The 12,620-nt window shown below is 45.2% G+C and overlaps 1 protein-coding gene across 1 annotated transcript in view; it reads right to left on the bottom strand.

Annotated features, from left to right (window-relative positions):
- Positions 1-131: 131 nt before the first annotated feature.
- NID2 (nidogen 2) overlaps positions 132-12,620 on the bottom strand; it is a 54,107-nt gene continuing 41,618 nt past the window's right edge. The window contains 9 exon segments of the mRNA XM_054567568.1: positions 132-255; positions 568-680; positions 1,679-1,802; positions 3,111-3,268; positions 3,925-4,096; positions 4,804-4,933; positions 7,206-7,375; positions 7,982-8,203; positions 11,647-11,877. Of these exon segments, the coding sequence (XP_054423543.1) occupies positions 245-255; positions 568-680; positions 1,679-1,802; positions 3,111-3,268; positions 3,925-4,096; positions 4,804-4,933; positions 7,206-7,375; positions 7,982-8,203; positions 11,647-11,877 (1,331 nt within the window). The 3' untranslated portion in view covers positions 132-244.

Below are 12,620 nucleotides of genomic sequence, written 5' to 3'. Positions count from 1 at the left end.
ACAATTAAAATTCTATTACCTTTTTTAAACTTGCAATAACTTTTGTCTTTAAAACTACAGTAGTAAAGATTTGAGGTATAAACTTTTCACAAAATATGCTTAGTTTTTTGCACTGAAAATGTCCTTCTTGTATGTCCAGGAACTTCTAATGGCCAATTCCTTTTTTACTTTCTTCACCTTTGCAGTAAATGTTCTTTAGGGTCCAGATTCTGATTGTAAACAAAAGTCCTTTACGATGCTATATTTACTTTCTTCCTGTAAGGGGAGATGGAGGAGGGGACAGTGGGTATTTTATAACTTGAGTTGCAACAGCAAGTCTTTTAAAAGGGAACTATTCTAATAGGCTGGCCTTCTCTGTGTATAGTTAAGTTAAGTAGATAGACTTCAGGTAGTAAACACTGGTCACCCCCATGTGTTGGCCATTAACTTTCCCAGCTCAAAGTGGCCCTCTCACTGGTGAAAATGTCAGTGGCAGCAGCCAATGTGTGGGCCAAGGGTAATCAGTTACCTAATAAGTCCTCCTATCCCCTGCTGATCCAAAGGATCAGCCTCAACGCCTTGGTTTACCTGCTGGGCAGTAGGGGTAGATCGCAGTTATCCCGTAGAGATGAGATCGCTGCTCTGGGAGATACTCATCAGTAAACTGGCCACTGTCTCTATTGACTGATATAACACCATCCCTGGTAACAGAAAGGAAGATTGTAGTCACTGGGTTTAAGGTTGGATAGAAAGCATCAGTTTCAATAGAGAAAAATCTCTGCAGCCTTCTAGAATACATTTTTAAAATAATATAATGAAACCAGTTTTGACTCTTTTAGTTAGATTCAGAAGATTTGTCTATATCAATGGTTCTTAGTGGGCCTCAGACCAGCATCATCTGGGAAACTTGATAGAAATGTGAATTCTTGGGTCCTTCCTCAGACCTACTGAATCAGAAATTCTGGGATAGGACCCATTAAAAGGTTTTAACAAGCCCTCAGATGATGCTGATGCCGCAGCCATGCTTAAGTTAGAACTACCCATCCAAATCAGTGCTTTCCAGCCCTGGTTGCATGTTGGAATTACGTGAGGATCTGTTAAATACTGATGCTCGGGATTCTTGCCAGGCCAATTAAATCATAGTTACAGGATAAAGGGTAGAAGGGCTTAGACACTATACAGGGGTGGGCAAAAGTAGGTTTACTGTGCCATTGTGACAGTCTTTTGAGTTAAAGCTATTGTAATAATCTGCATGTTTTTCTCCGTGCAAACAACTGTAAACCTACTTTTGCCAACCCATTTTTTTTTTTTGTTTCCCAGTTCCTCTTGGGAGAACTGGTAGACAACTAATAACTCCACAATGTCATTTTTTAAAATCAATTTAAATCATATAAGTAACATACTTCATGGTGCCCTTATGCTAGTCTTATTCTCTGAAGATCAGATTTAGATTGAAGCTCTCCCCTTTTGGTTAGTTGATTACCTAATAGCTCTGCTTTTCAGCTTCCTGAGAGTATACCATTAAATATCTGGGTAACATTTGAATAATGTTATCTACTAATGAAGAGATGATAAATTAAAAAATGAAAACTTCAGCAGAGGGCTTAATTACTGAAGTCACTGACACTTGGTAAAACAAATGCTATGTCCTCCAGAGAAGATTGCCTTTTCAGGCTTACCCAGACTGTGTCGAGCTCACCTTCTCCAGTCCGTGTGGTAGAAATGGTCTGCATAGCTCACAATGCTGAAGGGGTAGTTGAGGTTGTTTTGAATGACATGCCGTCCAGTTCCATCAGGTAGTGTACACTCCAGTTTCTTCGTTCCTTTGAAAACATCAAAAAGGGAAAATAAGATACTTTCATACCATGGGGGAGAAAAACTCCTTGCCAAAAATAATAGTGGCAGGTAGATTCTGTCTTAAAGGTAGAATAAGAAAGATTTTATTCCCATTGCAGTGATAGATATTAAAACTAAAGTTTTTTGTTCTATTACCAGTCTTAAATTTGTTTAATAGCATTCTAGTTTTTAATAGAGTTTTAACTTAATCCTTTTTTGGAAGAAAGGATTGCATTTACAGAAATCTGGCCAAGTTTCTCCCAAAGCAGGGCATTAGAGATAAATAAGCTTTTTTAACTAATTGATATAATTTCAAGTATTAGATCATAAATTATAAATATAACCTTGGGATAAATATGTGCCCTTTGTAAGTAATGTATAATAGCCAATGCTGCATCTTAACTAAAATTCTTAATTTTTAAAAAAATACTGTGTTAGTTTCTAGATAGGAATAAAAAGTAAAGTGGCAACATGGCTCATATTTTTCAATATAAAGGGAGTCAATTGTGAAAATTTTGCAATAGCTAAGTAACCAAGTTAAAAATTCCCCAGTTTCACATTTCTTATGGGACCTGGATTTAAATTTCAAATACTTTAAAAAAAAAAAAAAAGTAACTTGTTTGGGCAACTAACTGGGTTTTAATAGTGATCCATGTGCATTATAGTCCCTTTTATTAGATTTTAAATTCTTCAGGAACAGCCTTTTTCATATTCTTTAGTTTATAACTAGACATACAGCATCTTTTCAGTTGTGCTGATAGTGAAATCACACGACAGAAAAAGTTAGCCTAGGTATTAGCGACCCAAACCTAACTACCGAGGGAAACCATGCTGCCCCATCACTTTTCAGAGGATTTCCTCGGCATAGTTCGCATTTTGACTGCTAAACAGACATTTATAAATTTATAATGCTGGCCAAATCAAAAAACCACCTATAACGTCTTGTTCATTTATCTAAGTCTGTTCATTCCAACAGTGGGTAATGTCTCTTTTCAACTTAAAACATATGCAAGTGCTCATGTGGGGGAATCGCATGCAGCACAAAAATGAGTTGGACATAATACGAGCCCAGAAACTTAACTGCCTAATTCACATTCACACCCTAAAACCCTAGGAAGTTCATTACAAAGAGTTCTTCTAAAGTTTATATACCAAAGGAGTTGATTATATATGCTGTACTGTTACAAGTTTAAGCCAAAAGATCTAAAAGATGGCATTTGGTTTTGTTGTAAAATCTGTTTGTGTCAGCACCATTGTAATGAAGCAGTGTGTTTGCATTCCAACAGTAGTATTACCTGCATCTGCCCAGCACAGCAATTTGGACAAGGGGTCAAAGGTTAAACCATTGGGGAGCCCAATGTCTTGATTCACCAGAATTCTTCTGTTTTCTCCATCTAAAGATGACATTTCAATTTTAGGAGCTTCTCGATTCCAGTCTGTCCAGTACAAGTTGCTGTAGATAAATTATACAGAAAAATATATATACCTGAATGTGTAGAACTCAGATTTCAGAACCATTTTTGAGGCTTTTTTCACTTGATATTTGTGAGTCAAAACACTTTGCTGAAGTTTAAGCTGAATGTTTTCTTCACCGATTGAAGGGTTTCTCTGGAATTTCATTTGGTAGAAGCCCCATTGAGTATCACAAGAGCTTCTCAAGGTATAAAAATCCTCCCTGGTTCTAACAAGTGCTGGAACATTGACTAAGTTATATGTCCCAGGTGATGACTTTTGTACTTACAGACGAGGAACATTTTATTCTTGATTTTTGCTACAATGAAAGTGAGGCCTCAGAAAGAAAATGCTGGGTATGTGAATTTTGGTTACTTCTACCAATTAATGACGTAAACCCTACTGTGGTTTTAATACTATGATGCTGCTGAAGGAGACCCACTTACTCCTGTTTAAGTGTTAACTTCAGACAAGACATACTTCATCTGATAAAAAGTAGAACAGTGCCTGACGCCTAGAAAATCCTCAATAAATATTGTTAAATTAATGTATTTGAGCTTTTCTGCTTGTGTTCTGACCCTCCCCACGCCACATTAAATTCCAAATACTTTAAATCAGGATCTACAGGTAATGGAGAGTCAGGGAACCCCAGCTGACCCTTGGATCGGATCCACAGCGATGGCTCGGGGGTTCACCAGGTCTGTGTGGAAGAGTGCCTTGCGCTCGGAACCGTCCAGCTTGGCCCTCTCTATCTTGTCCAGGCCACTGTCCGTCCAGTACATCATTCTACGGAAGTGGTCAATGGCAAGTCCTTCAGGGCTTATCAGACCTGGAAATAAAACAGGCAGGACTGAAGTAGAGGGATACATGTTTGAACAGTTTAAAAAAAACAGTTTTGAGAGTCTCTTAAGTGGGAAGAATCAGGTTAATGGAGAAACAGATCTTTTTTTTTTTTACTTTTCCTACCACTGGTTTCCTCTGGACCAGCAATTTTCATTTCATGGCACACATCAACTACTAAAATTCTGCAGCACAATAAAAAATATATTTTTGCCGATTTGACCAAAAAAAATAGGTATAATTTTGATTCATTCACATTGGATGGCTATTGTGTTGGCTATTGTCATTTTTTTATTTGACAGTCTAAGGGAAAAGAGGTCAGTGCCCCTGGCAAAATAGTCAGGTATTGCATGTTTTAAAAATTCTTGCGGCCCACCAGCCTGATGGCCTAGGCATCCACAGTGCTAGGCCAGGCGCATGACCTATGGCCACATGCTGCATTTTCACTGTAAGCCCCTTTTTACTGAATTCCCAATAGAAAGGGCCCACAGTAAGAATCACCTCCTCATTCCTTTGTGTTTGTTTATATAGAGAGGTTTTTGTGCAGCTCAAAAACGTGACAACCTCCCCCCACCTCCTGCCCCCGCCCCGGTCATATGAAAATAGAGGGGAGACTTTGGCATAAAATAGGCAAGTAACTTGGACTTAGTAGAATCAAGTAAAATGCATACTAAGTGTCTTGGTGAAGCTGCTGACCTGAGTTAATGATTGTCTCGGGCTCTGCTCCCGGTTCCAGACTGGCACGGCTAATCGTCCGTCCAGCGACATCTGTCCAATACACCTTCCTCTCCCGGCAGTCGTAGTCAATTCCCACAACTATGGAGCCCTGTGTTGACCAAAAGAGAACTGGAAGAATTAGGACTCGCGTTCCCTGAGTGCATGCTCAGCTGCCTCACTCATGCATGGCTGCAGTGAACAGCCCCGCACTGTTGTCTTACGGGCAGCCAAGCTGAGTGGTTAGACATACAGGCTATGGAGGCCGGCTTCTTGGAGTCAGTCAAGCTTGGTCACTTGCTATCTGTGTGACTGGTACTTGAGCTTTCTGTGTCTTGGTTTCCTCATTTCCAAAATGAAGATAACAGTACCTACACTTCATATGTCTGCTTTAAAAATTAATACCATAAATGCTTGAGAAGTGTCCTAATTAGTCATTAATATGCAGTAAGCCCTCAATAAACACTGTTACTGTTGGGAGTAAAAAGTGAATTCATGAAAAAAAAAAAAAGCCCATTTAGTGATGGAGGACAAAGGTCAGTCTCAGCAAAGTAAGGCCTTAATATTTTACTGGGCAAAAACTGTGACTCCTTTAAAATGTTATCAGCACTTTTTGAATGAGCCTTTCTAGAATTTGCCAACATATAACAAGATCTCTCCTTTCCCCTTGATATGAGATCTTTCTACTAGGTGAGGAGCAATCACTCTTACCCCCAACTCTGGCTCCTGCTGCAAAGCAGTTCTTTGGCTGTACTCTTAGGTAAAAGAAAGTCTACCATTTTAGGCGTTAGGGAACTGGGGGAGTGGTGGTCACTCAGCTTCTGGTAGGGAGGTCTCCCCCTTCCTTATTGCTAAATAACTTGCGGAGTCTTTTAAAACGCTGCATCGGTGATGTTCCTTTCCAAATCTCTGCAGAGATTTGCTTCATTCAATATCCAACCCAGATTCCTGCTTTGAGAAGTCCAGCAGATGTGCAAACCCAACATGTAGGGGCCATCTGGCTGTCCCCGAGGTCACGCCAGCTTCTGCTTGCCTAACAAAGCCTGGGGCTGGCCTGACTTGAGCCTCTAGGAGAGGAGTCATTACAAGAAACACTGTACAAGCAGGATGTGGCTCCTGTGGAAAAGTGAACAGTTTATATGGGGAATAGGAGCCTGAAGGTCAAGTACAAATGTACTTGAAAATTTAAAAAACTCATCTATCTCAGGCAAGAATACACATCATGTGGGATCCGTTAACCCAGGCATCACGGGATCTATTAACCCACAAAATGACTTCAAAATTATTCAGAGGGAAAAGTCCAGTTTAAGTAAATTTCCCCAAAATGTACTTAGGACCCATGCTTCATGTCCACTTCAGTTCCACCACCACTGTCCTCATGAGGGGCAGGTTCAGAAATGCTGTGAAGCCATTTGACATGGCTTAGCCGAATTAAATAGACATTTACCTTGCGATAACTTAGGAGTTTCTACCTCTTTAGTGAAACTTTTATAAAAGAGCATGCTAAGAGTTTGCCAAGAAAACACAGAAAAAAACAAATCTTAAAAACAAAGGAAAAAAAAATCTCAGAACACTAGTTGCTTCTAAACTTTTTTGGAACCAGATAAGGAGTTAGTGCATCAACAGAAGTAAATGTAAACGCGGACACTACTATTCTTTGTCTCATAGATAAGCAAGTACCTGGAGCGTAAAGTTTAGAAATGGAATCAGACCATTTTCCATTATGTGTCACTGTCTTTTTGGTGAACTCCCTTCTCTCGTCTCCATTTTAGAGAAGAAACCCCTCCTCCAAAATGGAATGCCTTGACAGGAGGGAGGCTGCTGGCTCAGGGAGCTGCAGGCGCTCCCTAGGGAAAGCGCCGCCCACTCCTCTTCCAGCATCACACTCCCCAAATCTTCCTCTGAAGGAACCCGGGATGATGAAAAAGCCAAAATGGGAGTAAGAGGGCCGCAACAATGAGGCAGTCATTGTAAGATTTACACTTGGGGTTCTCCACTGACCCCAGAAACCACACCCTGCAGCTATTCCAGTTGTTTTCATTTCTAGATCTCTGGAAACATCTGGGGCATTGAAAGAACCTGGGGGCTTGGGTTAAGAGTGTTTTCCCTTGGATCACCATACTGCCACAGCATCCTGACAACTGTGAAGTGCCCTCTACCCTTTCCACGTATCGGAAACCCCGTGAGCCAACCAGCGGCAGGCAGCCTTCATCAGCCAGAATGAGTCCTGGGAAGATAGAGCCGCACTTTCTGTGGGGCTGGCGTCAGGCCCATGGAGACAGGCTGCAGCCCAGAAGTCCTTCAGAACCCCCCTCCACCTCAGGCCCTCCCCCAGATCTTGCAGCCCCGTGCAGCTCCGCCCCCGCAGGAGAAATCCACTTTACATGCAGTGACAGCAGGGTCTTGGCCATGTCCTTCTGAAGCCTGGTACCGTTGAGGGGCAAGGAGCCAATCTGCTGGCCCTGGGCAAAGAGCAGGAAGGTGCCCACGGACGGAGGGGTTACATCAGGCCGGGGTGCGGGCCGGACGGAGGGTGGCGCCACCGTCGGTATACCTGCCGTGGGAAAGGGGAGGACGGTGTGAGGAGCAGAGAGGAACGGAAACGAGGGTGGGTGGGAAGAGAGAAGAAAAGTTACTTTCCCACAGACCAGAGCCTCCCAAAACATCAAAAGTTCTTAAACCTAGACAGATGTGCTCCAGATGTTCCCTTAAATTCTAATTTCTAGGTTTTTTCAAGGATCAATTATGTAAATCACTACCAATTAGTAGGGAGGAAAAAACAACACATTTCCTTCAGAACAAAGCAGGTTTTTGGTTTTTTTCTTTTTAAGGGGGAAAACTCAGAGCCAGTGTTGTGTCAGCCTCTCTTTGGGGCCCCGGGGTGACACGCGTCCTCTTTCGCCCTGGGCTGGGGAAGGGGAGTAACTGCGTGCGGAACTGAGTTCCAGATGTTCTAATTACAGAAACTGCTAATGACAAAACCAAACATTAAGTCCAAATTGGGATCTTGGGTGGATCAGATTATAAATCCCCACAGCACAGTAGTGACTTCTTTCATTGGATCTGTTGACCCCTTGTTTACCCATCTTCACTCACTGCCTCCCTGCAGAGAAACCTCAAATGCAGCCGAGGCGAGCAAGGGCTGCCCCCAGGTGCTTACATGCAGGGGTGACGCCTGCCTGGGAGCGGGTGCCCTCCACCTCTCTGCCGTCTTTGTCCACACACCAGCAGAAGTCACTCTTCCCATGGCACTGCATGGGGATGAACTGGCCCAGGTCGTCGCACTGGGGCACGTACTGGTCGTCCCTGGGCGTGCCACCGTAGTGCTCCAGCAGGCTTTCCCTCCAGCGCTCACAGACGGTCGGGGCCCTCTGGGTGGGCGCTGAGCAGATGGGACAGAAAAAGCCTTTGATTGTAAGCCAAGGACAGCACAGCATGCAGCTCAAGAGCCCCATGCCTGTCCTCCTGGCCCTCGTCCTCCTGCGCTTTAGCGAGGCCTCAGCCAAGCCCCTGAGCACTGGACCAGAGCAGTAAAGCAGCTCTCCACAGGAATCAGGAGAAGCAGGTCATCTTGATGCTCTGTCTTCTCAGGCCAGAAGGACCTGCCATCAGGCCCCACCACGAGGAAAGAACAAGAGCAGGTTGAGATCGGGGTGCAGGGCTCACTCACCTTTGGGAAGGGGAGCGATCTCGTCCAGACAGGAGGCCCACACAGACTGCTCTGCCCAGGCCCAGAGCCTCTGCTAACAGAACACCTGGGGGGCTCTGTGGCCTACATGATGCCTAAAGCCAGTATTCATTCTTCCTTATTTGCTTCAGACTCTAGGGCTTGCATCTGAGAGGGTTATCTTGCGACTGACCGGCTCATCTTGGAAAGCATCACTGAATGTCTGACTTATGTGGCCCATAGTATCTGTCCTTTGGAGGACTATATTGAGTGAAAGTATAACTTACTGGAATCGGTATGTGGGGGCACAACAGAGGTGGTGACGCTCCAGTTCCTAGTAGTCCTCTAGTCACACTGTTCCTGGGATTATCTCCAAACGGAACCTTTTTCTGTGGGCTCCGCCTTCCCACCATGTTGCTCTGCCTCCTTCCTGCAGCATCCTCCCCCTCTTCCTGCCCTCCTAGTTCACACCAGGCTTAACCCCCAGGAGCTTCTCTTGCGGGGCAGCTTCTCTACCTGCAGCACTCCCAGGCTGCTTTGACACGGCCACCATCACGCTGTTCTGAACGTGGCAGTTCTCTGAGAGGACTCTGCTATCACTGCCGAAATAACTCTTAGAGCCGTCTATGATAGGATTACCTCAAGTAACTGAAATAGAAGGTACTTCCTTTTTATGTCCTGCAGCTCAAAGCCTATGTGGTGTGTAGAATCATCTGGCCAAGTACCTACTTGATACCACCATTTGGAGGTATACCAGCAGTCTCAGCAAACTAACAAAAACTGGGCCCCTGGACTTTTCCTTATTTATAAATTGCACCTCCATCTTTCCATTGCTCGGATCTAACCATCCTTGACTCCTTAATTCGTCTTGCTCACCACATGTCGAGAAATGTCAGCAGTAGCTTAAAAATACATTTGGAGTGTCTTCACTGCTCACCTCACCCCCCATCACCCTAGTCGAAGCCCCGTCGCCTCGTGCCAGGATCACTGCAATAGCCTTCTCACTGGTTTCCCCACCTCTACCCTCTCTCCCACCCTCAGGGTAAACTCAACCAGCAGCCAGAATGAGTCCCTTTAAAACTCAAGTCATTTCATGTCATTCCTTTGGTCAAAACCTCCAACGGCTGCAACGAACCAAGTTGGAAATACTGCAGTTGGGCTCCAATACCTACCATTCCTCTAGGAAAGTAAGAAGACGATGCATAAAATCCTCAGGGCTCAAACCCAAGTAGCTCAACTACAAGACTCACCAGGTTTGGGAGAAGGAGATGCCTTTCAGGCCGTCTCCACAGCTCATGAGCCACGGGAAGCCCAGCTCTTGTTGAGACCTCACAGAGCAGGGAAGACTGACTTCCTCACCCAGGTGTGTCTCAATGAACCCAGAGAGGGAAATGCCACCTCCTCGAACACTTGCTGTCCGTCGCAAGGGTGGGGTAGCAGGGGTTCCCTGGAGAAGTTCCCAACACTGCCGCAGGTCTGCATTCCAAACTCAGGAGCCATTCTTGGTTTGGGGGACCACCCAATGAGGAACATCTCTTTGGAATGAGGACACCCAGCACAGTCAGCTTCTGGGAAATGGGCACCACACCTCACTCAACACGTGGGCAACCCTCTCTCTCATTCCTTACTATTTGCAGCTGCTTCCCGATCCAACCATGGAATTATTTGTCTTCTGTTTCTGGTTGGCAAGGTTTTAAATATTTCGAAATTGTGGGCAGAAAGCGTTCTCTCCTCCTTCAAGCTGACCCTATTATGCAGATGAGACTAGTCAGAAACGGCAGCCAAGAGGGGAGCCTTGGCCGTGGGAAGGCGTCTGCCCAAAAGAACATGCCCCTCTTAGTCATTAACTTCTCATTCTATTGGCTCCCTTTTGAATCACTAGCCTTAACACATGCTTGTCTTAATAAATGTAATAGAATTCTCAACCATTCCCCTAAGGAACCTCCCAATCATCTGATTTCTTTAAATCCCAGCTGGAGTTAGAATCAAGGGTTTTAAAACAGTAGGCTTGAGTGAAACAGAATTTCTCTGTCTTCTTTTTTTTTCTTTTGGGGGTGAAGGGGAGGCAAAATCTTTTCCTGAAAATAGGGACAGAAAATAGGAACTAGGAGTGTCACTGTGGAAACAAGGGTATACAGCTAGATTACGCATTACCAATTTTTACCTATATGAATCTTAGAATCACTAATGTCCTGGCCATAACAATATTAATAAAAGGATCCAAACTGGTGGTAATTCTCCAACTCTTCATACTCACATACATAAAAAGCCAAGGCTAGTATTTATGAAATCCTTTTCAATACTAAAAATGGATCTTTGAATAGCCAGCTCATTGGTACAGAAATTAGTTTGGCTAAAGTGGTCTCATACCACTCCTACGTGCTTCATGGGAAAGTTCTTCTGTATTTTTTTTTTTAAGTCCTTCCCAACTCTGAACAGTTCAGCTAGGAGCGGAAACCTGCCTTGGCAACCTGTAGTTGGCATGAACTGTGAGCACTCGATAAGCATGCCCCATCGGGATGGGGTGCTCGGATGGTAACAGCCATGCTTGTCATCAGCGTCCAGGATCACAGGGGCTAACAGGACAGGTCCCTGCTTCTCCTCGGAAGGCAGCAGGGACAAGAGTGATTCCCCACGAACCTGCTGGGCTGGCCAGAGAGGGCTGGGGTTATTAGTTTAGAGCAAACCCGCTGCATCCACCCACCAGTGATATACTTATTTTTCCTAATGGTATTAAAACAGCCTTCAGACAGTTTCCTGCAATTCAGAAGGCAAAGTTAGTTGATAGAAAGTTACATAGGAGGGTAGTTTTTCTTCTGGACAAAGAGCTGGTCTGGCGAGATCCTCTAGCTCCAGTGTCGCTAAGCTGCCCCGGCAGATCTGGGGCAGTGGCCTCAGCCTGACCCACACACTCAGTCTCCACTTCTAGTCTTATGCTAGACCAGGGTCTAGGAGCCTGGAGCACAGCGCGTGACAGTGATCTCCTATGTCACGTGTGCACGTCTCTGTGTCCCTGTAACATGAATGCACACATAGGTGCGCACATCATTCAAGTGTTCCGAGGAGGAAGGGTTTAAATCCACCCCACAGCCAGGGCCGTTCTTCTTCCCAAGCCCAAGGCCTAACCAGGCACAAGGTTTCTTTCCAGATTGGCTTACCTGGCGGTTCGCAGTGAGGTGGATTGGAGCCGGGCGGTGTCCGGGTACCAGGGACTTCGTGACCGTCAGGGTTCACACACCAGCAGAAGCCGGTGCCGCCATGACACTGCAGCGGCAGGAAGCGGCCCTGCTCATCGCACTGGGGGACGTGGACCCTGGCGCCAGGGTAGGCACGCTGAGCCTGGGCATCGCGCTGCTGACGTTCACAGGCTTTCAGCCCTGCTGTGGTGTCTTCCAGAGCGGGGGCAGAGGGGACACAAAGCAGGGACAGAAGGCATTGCAACCCAGACAGTATTAGGAGCCAACCCCAAGGTCTCTTGTCTGAGGTTTTTTTCTTCTATAATTGGAAGGCAGCATGATGTGGGGAAAATAGCAAATTATTGGGATTTGGGAGTCCTGGATTCTTATTTTAACTCTGCCACTAACCACCTAATATCTCCCTAATCTCACAGTTCCCCGGTAAGTCCCTAGGCTGATTACACTGTAAAGCAGCCCCTCCCCTGTGCCCTCCAGCTCCTATTTTTGTCTGGATAAAATGAAGAGCAACCATGTCTTCTGTCCAAACATCCCAAGAGGCTCTGGAGAAAACATGTCAAGCTTTGTCCATCCCCTGAGGTCCAGAGTTTAGGTCTGAGATGCTCCAGGTCAATGGCTATCACTAGACTGCCCTGTGCAGGCCAAGCTCGAGAGCAGTCACGTGGGAGCTTGCTCCCAGCTCGCTAGTGCACAGGACTCCTGTTGAGTAAACTTAAGCTCAATACTTCTTCTAAATCGCACTTATCAAGGCAAAGCGGGTCACTAGGGCAGTTACCCAGCACTGCCACTAGGCAGGACAATGGATGGATCACATTCCAGGCCTCCCAGAATGCTAACCGCCAGTAAACTATCAGTAACCCAAGCAGCTGGTGGTAACTGGGAAAAATCCAGTCTGCTACTAACTACGGCCTTAGACCTGGATGAACTGAGAGTGGGCT

This window comes from Pteronotus mesoamericanus, unplaced genomic scaffold (genome assembly GCF_021234165.1).
Source record: "Pteronotus mesoamericanus isolate MK-2021 breed Mesoamerican mustached bat unplaced genomic scaffold, CSHL_Meso_final contig_182, whole genome shotgun sequence".
NCBI lineage: Eukaryota > Metazoa > Chordata > Mammalia > Chiroptera > Mormoopidae > Pteronotus > Pteronotus mesoamericanus.
Note: the sequence above shows the minus strand (reverse complement) of the source record. Positions and strands in the feature narration are given on the sequence as shown.